General features: G+C 50.0%; 1 protein-coding gene across 1 annotated transcript in view; it reads left to right on the top strand.

Moving 5' to 3' along the window:
• The window catches only part of LRP8 (low density lipoprotein receptor-related protein 8, apolipoprotein e receptor), a 93,305-nt gene that overhangs the window by 55,910 nt on the left and 28,115 nt on the right, over positions 1-9,280 (top strand). The window contains exons 7-10 of the mRNA XM_011973884.1: positions 2,617-2,736; positions 2,810-2,935; positions 7,315-7,489; positions 8,175-8,197. Coding sequence (XP_011829274.1) covers positions 2,617-2,736; positions 2,810-2,935; positions 7,315-7,489; positions 8,175-8,197 — 444 coding nt within the window. The remainder of the gene's footprint in view (positions 1-2,616; positions 2,737-2,809; positions 2,936-7,314; positions 7,490-8,174; positions 8,198-9,280) is intronic.

The following is a 9,280-nucleotide window of genomic DNA, read 5'->3' as shown; positions in this document are numbered from 1 at the left end:
ACTGTTCCCAGGTCAGGGCTTGAGGGAGATTTGACAGAGAAGCCCTGGGAGGACAGAGCCTAGGTCAGTCCCTCCCTCTCCTGCCTCCTGGCAGACTGTTTCCTCAGCACCTTCCTCCTGGGCGCTTAGAGGAGGTTCATCCTCTGGAGCTTCCCAGGAAAAGCATATTTCCTCCCCCTTTTGAAGATTAAAAAACTGATTGTGAAAGGAAGAGTAGCTGAATGAAAGTGACTCAGCTTCTACCTGAGCTGGCAGGAGGCAGACACTCCCTCTGCCTCCAGGCCCTGCCAAGAGAAGTCCCAGAAGAAGGAACTTGTGGAAAAAGAGACAGGGAAGCCAGAGCTACTAAGCCTAGCTCCCCCAACACCCAGACTTGGAGTAGCCAGGGACTACTATCCTACTAAACCCTCTCTTCTCTCCCGTCATTTGCATGACACACCAAAGAGGAGTATGTACACACGAGCTTGTGTCTGCGTGTGGCCTCTGTCTCTGTGTTGGTGAGAGGCCGGTGTCTGTATTCATGTCTTCTTCTCTGAGTAAAGCAGGGGAACTGCATTCATGCATCTATGTGTGTGACCCCAAGTATGTGTGAATGTATTTATGGAGTCCATGGGACTGTCTGTGCTCTGCACATAAGCTGGTATGTGTGCATGTAGTTGTGCGCATGCAGGTGTGTGCATGTAGGTGTGTGCAGTGACACCACTTCTTCCTTCCATGGAAGGAAGCTGCAAATACTACTCTGGCCTCTCTGCACCACTCTACCTCATCCCCCTCCTCTCCTGGCTCCCCAGCGGAATCACACCCATGCTAGGTAGAATGAAGAAGGACTGGAGACTTCCCTGCAGGCATTTGGGTAAAGGCTACAGGGGCAGACCTGCTCTCCTTTCTCTTCCCCTCACCTACCTGAGCCCTGGAGGACACTGTGCCTTCCTTCATCAGAAGCCAGTCACTTTGAGCTCTCTCCTTTCCCCTTTCCCCTTTCCCCTTTCAGGGCCATCCCACCTACACATGCCACTTCATCAAGTGCTCAGTAAATAGAATTGTTGGGTTGCTGCTACCTGCAAAAGGAGAGGAAGGAGGCGAGTGGATGCATGATAGGGGCAGTGGGTGAGTGGGAGGACAGATGACTGGATGGTGCTCAGGGAATAACACAGGAAAGGAGAGGTCAGGGAGGGCTCCGAGCGACTGAAAAATTCCTGGAGGTGGGAGCTGCCATGGCTCAGCCCACCTCCAAAGGTCTGGGGCTTCCCAGGGCTGGGTCTGGCTGAGTCATCCATGGGTCTCCCAGTCATGGGGTTGCTGTGGTCTTGTTCTTTCAGTTCCGCCAACATTCCTGGGAAACAGGAGGAGGCCCAGGGGTAAAGGGGTTATTCCCTAAGCATGGCTCAGGCTGGAAGTGGGGGCACCCCATAGCTGTGCATGGCCTGGGGTGGGCAGCTCAGACCAGCTACATGCATGGCCATGGCTGGCTTAGCTCAGCACTGCTTGGCTTGGCTGGAGTGGCAGTGCATGAGCCTGGGGGGCAGAGGGGTGCGGCACCTCCCCTTGGCTTGTGGAATTAACTTTCTGTGACTCTAAAGCTCAGGGGATGCTGTGAGAGCATTGGTCCTGGACTCCCTGACCTCCCCTAAGACCCTGCCAGAAGGTAGTGAGGGAGTGGAGGATGGGGAGCCAGAACAGATGATCTCCGGGCATCCCTTCACCTCTTGGAGCAGGTGGTAATCCTGGGACCAGGCCCATGACAAGATGGAGGAACAGGGACATGTGCTGAGAGGAGAGGAGTTGAAAAATCCCATCATATTAGTTCATGATAGGAGAGAATTGATTTAGCAATGGCTCCATGTAAAAAAAAAAGGCCCAGGAGTCTTAAATAACCACAAGCACATTAGGGGGCATCCTGTGTTGTTCAGGTTCCTTCTGGGTGGCAAACTAGCTCTGGGCCCTGTCCAGAGAGGGACATCAACAGATGGAGTGAGTCCAGAGAAAGGCACCCAGATGGCAGGAGACCAGATATCAGTGCTTTAAGGAGGCTCTGAGGGAGCCTGTGCACCCTGGCTAACCCCACACAGCAGAGCTGGGAGCAGAAGCAGAAGCCTCAGCAGGCAGTGCTGGTCCACAGTGGAGCCGGCTGCCTCAGGAGGGAAGTGGGCTCCCTGAGGTTGGAGATATTTAAGCGGAGCATTTTGGAAGGGATTCTTAGGGTATCCTGAGGGTTGGATGTGACACATACAGGCCCCTTCAACTCTGAGGTCACAAGGAAGGAGGCACTGCAAGAAACATGTTTGTGAAAGGAAAGACCTTGGGCCACTGGGGAAGGCCTAGCTGCCTCCAGCTTGGTGGTGGACAGAGCCCCAGCTGGGAGGCCGGGGACCTGAGTTCTGGTTCCACTCTACCCTGTCTCTGTGTCTGGCCTTGAGTAGGGACCTGCCCTCTCTGTGCCACCTCCTGCCCAGAACACCTGGTAGATGAGGCTGAGGCTCAGTGAGGTTGTGGAGCCCTCCTGCCTCTGTGGGAGTCCCACTGCCCGAGGCTCTGCTTCTGCTCTAGGTCCCACCCCTTCCCTGCCCCCACTCCTCCTGGGCTCCTGGACCTTCAGGAGTCCATGTCCCTCCCCAGGGCTAAACGAGTGTCTGCACAACAATGGCGGCTGCTCACACATCTGCACTGACCTCAAGATTGGCTTTGAATGCACGTGCCCAGCAGGCTTCCAGCTCCTGGACCAGAAGACCTGTGGCGGTGAGACCTTCTCCCACACCCCCAAGCAGAAGCAGATCCTCCTGCCAGTTCTGACCCCTGCTCCTCCCCACAGACATTGATGAATGCAAGGACCCAGATGCCTGCAGCCAGATCTGTGTCAATTACAAGGGCTATTTTAAGTGCGAGTGCTACCCTGGCTATGAGATGGACCTGCTGACCAAGAACTGCAAGGCTGCTGGTACGGACACCCCAAGGGCAGAGGGGCAGCTCTGAAAGGGATATAGGAAGCAGCATGCTTCCACATGTGAGGAGTGGATGTGTACATGTGCGCACACACAAGAAGGCAGTTTGTGTTACTGAGAAGCACAGGAATCTTCGGTCCCTTGTCTAGCTTGGGAGAAAGAATTCAGCCAAGAGACAATTAGTAACATAAGCCAAACGTTTATTAAGGAGATAAGAGTACAGTCCAAGACAGGAGCGGGCTGACCCAACTGGGAACAGCAGCAATAGCCGTGTTTCTTTAAAGGGACAGTGCACTCTGAAAGGTGAGGCAGAGTGGGGCAGGCTGCTGAAAGAGAATGAACCGGTGGCAGCCCTGAGAGTTCTGCATTGGGTCTTTTTCTTGAAGTTCCTGTCTCTGTCCTAAATCTCTGCCTTTTTGTTTGTCTAGTTTTCCCATTCCTGCTTTCAGTCCCTGCCTGTTCCTCACCTAGTTTCCACCCAGGCTTGTGGGACCTCCCTTACTATTAGCTCCTGTGCATGCCCAGCTCTGGGCACAAATACTACCTAATGGCGGCATCACTCATTACCACCACCCCAGGAAGGTTGTATAGCAGTCAAATCTTATTAGGCCTGCATATTTCTTAGGAATTTCCCCTTTGCCCTCCCCTTCCTCCTCAGCATACGGCTAGCTACATTCTGATGGGTGAACTGCAGAGTGAGCAGTTACTGGGCATCTTAAAGGGCGTTCCTTTCTGCACAGGTATTTCCCCTCCTCTCTGCTCATATCTAGCATGCATGTTTTGGGTGGTCTCTAGATGTGAGATTTTCTAGGCTTCCCTTTTCTCAGGGACTCCCCCTTCTACTCACGTCCAGCTGTCTGCCTACTCTAACAGTTGCGCGTACAGTGCTCAAAAGTGTACATGTACATCACACACACAATGCACTGCACACTAACACCCACACAGACACTGTATAGAGCCACCTAATACAGCCCACAAAGATGACACTCATACAGCAGAATATATAGACACAAAATTGAACCACACAGAAACTACACACACAGCATAGGGAGTCTATACAAAGAGCACGACCTGGGCAGACCTACACATTGATCAATTCAGCCAGCAGAATTAATTCATTGTATTCAGTTGTTTATAGTGAACAGCTAACATTGTAGTAGACACTGGGAATTCAGCAGTAAACAAAATGGATGCAAATCCCTGTCTGCCCTCAAGGGACTTATATTCTAATGGGTGAGCCAGGCTAGAAATCAGGTAAATAAATAAAATATAGTGCATGGCAGATGGCGATAAGGGCTAAGGAGAAATAGAAAGTAGAGAATGAGACTAGGGAAGTCCAGGTGAGCAGGGGGTTCTAGTTTTAAATGGAATGGTCAGGGAAGCCCTCACTGAGAAGGTATTTGAGTAAAGAAGATGAAGTGGGGGCAGGTGTGGTGGCTCACGCTTGTAATCCCAACACTTTGGGAGGCCTAGGCAGGAAGATCACTTGAGACCAGGAGTTCAATACTGGGCAATGTAGCAAGACCCCATATCTTAAAAAAATTTAAACATTAGCCAGGTATAGTACCATGCACCTATAGTCCCAAGCTACTCAGGAGGCTGAGGCAGGAAGATCTCTTGAGCCCAGGAGTTTGGGGTTGCAGTGAGTTATGATGCCACTGCACTCCAGCCTGGGTGACAGAGTGAGACCTTTTCTAAAAAAAAAAAAAAGTGGGGAGTGAGGGGAGTGAGCTACCATGCAGTTATCTGTAGGAACAAGCATTTCAGGCTGAAGAGACAGAAACTGCAAAAGCCCTAATGCAGGAGCATGCCTAATATGTTCAAGGAAGATCAAGGAAGCTGGTACAGTTGGAGCAAGGAAACTAGGAAGAGATGAAGCCAGAGAGGTAGCTTGGGGCAGCCCAAAGGGCCTTCTAGACCATCGTAAGAGCCAACTCTGGATTTCACTCCAACTAGGGGGAAGCCATTGAGGGCTCGGAGTAGGGAAGGGACATGGCGTGACATTTTAAGAAGGTCTTTCTGACTGCAGTGTTGAGAACAGACTGTAGAGGACAAGGGAGGAGGCAGGGAAACCACTTAAGAGGTCATTGCAATAATCCAGAAGCGAGGTGATGGTGGCTGAACCCTTATTCCCACATTATTACTACGGGAATAATGAGAAGTGGACAGACTGCAGATATAGTGCAAAGGCCAGCCAACAGGATTTGCTTATGAATTGAATGTGGAATCTGGAAAAAAAAGTGTTACAACAACTGAAACAATAAGATTGCTACGTATAGGCTTGGGAAAGACAGTGAGGGAAGCAGGTTTGGAGTAATCTTAGGCTGTTTTGGACATGTTAAGTTTAAGAAAACTGGTTAGGTGTCCAAATAGAGATATTGAGAAGGCAGTTGGATATATGAGTCTGCAGTTCATATGCAAGTTAAATATAATATACAACATATAAATTATAACAATACAGCAGCCATAATACTGACAGGTAGCCCATAAACCCAAAAAGTAAACCACCCAAACTGTACAATATGTAACACATACATTAGTATATCACATATAACATGTAACCTGTTCTTGCCCCCATATAGAACACATTTAATACATGACACAGATTATGTACATGCACTGGAGACAACACGCAACTACCCATTCATATACAAAATCCACACACATGAATATTTCAAGTGCAATTACATAAAATCTCAAATCATAAACACACGGGGTTCCTGTCACAGTCACAGCTATCATTTAAAATCACTCCAACATGCCCCTTTAACCTGGCTCCTGCCTTTAGGGAGGTGAATTGTCATTGCTGTCATTTTGGTGTGAGGGAAATCACAGCTTGTCAGTGGCAGAGCTGGCCTGGAACTCAGCTTTCATCCTTGCCCCTTCCTGCACCTTCAGCCCATTCTCCATGCTCTCTATTTGTACCACACTTCTGTCTCACTCCCACCCTGCTTTGAATTAGTCTCCATCACTACACACAGGTCACACACCAGCCCCAGGCCCTACATGACTCTGTGCTGGTCCCATCCTCCAGGGAGCACATTAGCTTGGCAAAGATGCACAGTGATAGGGACTGGTGGCTGGCAGAAGTGTCAGCTGGAAAACAAGAGAAGGAGGCACAAGGAGCTTGAGGGGCAGGTGTTACTAGGAACAGCCCCTCAGACAGTGTTGGTGCCTGAGAGTGACCCAATACATCTAGAAACAGCCTGTGGGAGCTGGTGCTAGGCCCTCAGAGGCCCGTGGGACAGTGACCTCCCATATGGAGTAGCCAGGAAAGTCTAGGTCACTTGTTTATCATCTTAAAATCTAACCCTAAATCTAAGAAAAAAACAGGCTTTGTGTATATATGAGCAGTTACATGTTGTCTCTACTGCATATATATAATCTGTGCTGTATATCATATATGTCCCATCTCTGCCATTGGCTCAGGTTAGAGAACAAACTCACCCAGCTCACAGGACCCTGTGTGATCTGGCCCCTGCCAATCTCTGAAGCTCATCTCTTGCTATGTCTCCAACACTTTCTATCCTGAGTTATCTTTTTTTTTCCTTTGAGACAGGGTCTCTCTCACCCAGGCTGGAGTGCGTGGCACAATCATGGCTCACTGCAGCCTTGACCTCCTGGGCTCAAGCAATTCTCCTCTCTCCTGTTTCAGCCTCCTGAGTAGCTGGGACTACAGGTGTGTGCCACCATGCCCAGCTAATTTTTTTTTTTTTTTTTTAGAGATGGGATTTTGCCATATTGCCCAGGCTAGTCTCAAACTCCTGGCCTCAAGCGATGTGCCAGCCTCAGCCTCCCAAAGTGCTGAGATTACAGGTGTGAGCCACTGTGCCCAGCCCCTAGTTATCATTCTAAGACACTTACTTGCTCAGGTAGTTCCTTCTTGAACCACAGCAGTAGGGCCCAAGCAGAGAAGGTGGTAGTTGCTGGAAAGAAATACATGGTAGGTGGAAGGGACCACCTGAGCAAAGGCCCTGAGGCAGGAAGCCCATCCATGGCTAGGTAATGGTATCTGGTAGCTTTGAATCAAGCTATGTTGGAAGGTCAAGTAATGAGGCTGCACAGGGAACTTGGGGTCACACTGTGGAAGGCTTTCAGTGCAGACCTAAGGAGAAAATGGGTAGCCATAAAATATTTTGGAGAAGTTTGTATCTAATAAAAAGAATAAAAATCCTCCTGCTATGCATGGTGCTCTACATCTTCAGATTTCTGTACTCATTATTTCATCTGCTCCTGCAACCTGTAAAGTAGGAATTGTCACTACTATTTTAAGGAAAATGGGTGTGTCGCCCAGCAAGCCAGTGGCAGAGTCTTGGTCTCCAGGCTCCCTGCCTTTTGCACTGATTCTTTCTCTTTCAACCTCCCTGCATGGCAGCTGGCAAGAGCCCATCCCTAATCTTCACCAACCGGCATGAGGTGCGGAGGATCGACCTGGTGAAGCGGAACTATTCACGCCTCATCCCCATGCTCAAGAATGTCGTGGCACTAGATGTGGAAGTTGCCACCAATCGCATCTACTGGTGTGACCTCTCCTACCGTAAGATCTATAGGTGAGCGGCCACATCCTCTGCAGCAAGGCCTGAAGAATGGGGGTGAGGGGTAGTGACAGATGAGGAGGGGAGTAGTGGCCTCTGCCTCTAGAGTTCCTCAGGACAGAGTTGGGGCTTGGGAAGAGATGCAGGATCACAGTGGATATGGAACTTCTGGGAATTTACTGGGGCTAGAGTAGGCTGAGGGCTCCCTTGGGTTAGCAGCTTTGAGCCCCAAACACTTGGGATTTGCCTGACCTCTGGAGGCCTAATATGGAAGCACAAGACACAGGAACTGTTTGGCCAGGGCAGAAAGGAAGAAATCCTGGCTTTGGGGAGGACTTTCCAAACAGCTCACATCCCTGCGTACTGGACCCTGGGGACTTAGACCTGGTCCCTGCCCAGAGGATCCCAGTCACAACACAGTGACATCCATTTGTGATGATCATGAGAAAGTACAGAGGAGGCCTCTGAACCCACCTGGGCATCTGATCTGGCATGCCTTCCCGGATGGCATCACCCCAAGGCCAGCTTTTCACTGTGTCTTTGACGCCACAGTCAGTGGACCTGACTTGGCGAAGCTCTTCACACACTGGAGGAGGTTCTCTCCTAGGACTTTCTCAGCTGCCAGCAGCCTGCCTCCCTGCATGTCTGGGACCCCTTTAGGCAGTCATGTCCTTTCTTTGTCCTGAGATCCACTTGGCAGGAGTGCCAATGACCAGGGGCTGGGTAGACACTGAGTCACTGATGAAAGAATGATGGATAGATGGGTGGATGAGTGGATGGAAGCAAATATAGCAAGTGCCACTCACTGACAACTAGATTCCTGCCTCCCCGCAACACACAGACACTCAGTTCACACACACCCAAAAACATAACTAGAACAATGCCTGTCCAAGAGTTGTAACTGAAAGAGGCAGAATTTGGTGACAGACTAGATATGGGGCTGAAGGAGGAAATTTACTCCTTCAGAGTGAATTTTGGGAGTTCCAGGTTTTTGGCTTGGGAGGTTTCATGAATGGTGGTGCTGTTCTCTGATGTGTGAAGCAGTGGAGGAGGATCAGGGCTCAGGGGTTGGATCATCTGGTTGGCCGAGGGGAGGGGAATGGGGATGAACAGTTTTGGATATATTGAGTTCAAGGTGTCCATGGGACATCCAAGGGGAGCTAGTTGGCTTTGCAGTCTGGATCGTAAGAGAGCTGTTGGGATTAGAGACTTAGTTATTGATGGCAATGGACACTAAGGAACTAATCACCCAGAGAGAGAGCAAGAAGAAGAAAACCTTTGGGGAAACAGCATTTGGGAAAGAAAGTCCTGCTAATGTTGCCTCCTGAGTGTCTACTGTATTCTTAGCCCTTCTCTCCATTCTCACGGGCACGGTCATTCTTCAGACTCTCTTAATCTCCCACTCGGATGCTGTAACGTCCTCCTAATCAGTTTCCCTGCTTCATTCCCTCTCCTTCCAACCCACCCACTCCATAGATGCCATAGTGAACTAACACACTTATTGGACTATGTCCTCTGGCCTGTCCAGTTAGCACTGGGGATAAATCCTAATTCCTTGGCATGCTACTCAAAGCCCATCAGGATGGGGTTCCTGCCTATACCTGCTTGCAGTCTGACACCCACATAAGTAGCTCCCCTAAGTGTCTCACTGTTCCAGAGCAGACTCACCCTGGCCATTTGCACAAGCCTTTCTTTTTCCCTAACGGCTTTCTGTCCTGGTGAATTTGTGCTCCTGGTGAACTTGTCCTTCAGGACTCAACTATAAAGCCTTCTCCCACCCTCTGGGATGATGTAGTCTCCATGCCT

Source organism: Mandrillus leucophaeus, unplaced genomic scaffold (genome assembly GCF_000951045.1).
Source record: "Mandrillus leucophaeus isolate KB7577 unplaced genomic scaffold, Mleu.le_1.0 Scaffold14, whole genome shotgun sequence".
Classification (NCBI taxonomy): Eukaryota; Metazoa; Chordata; class Mammalia; order Primates; family Cercopithecidae; genus Mandrillus; species Mandrillus leucophaeus.
Note: the sequence above shows the minus strand (reverse complement) of the source record. Positions and strands in the feature narration are given on the sequence as shown.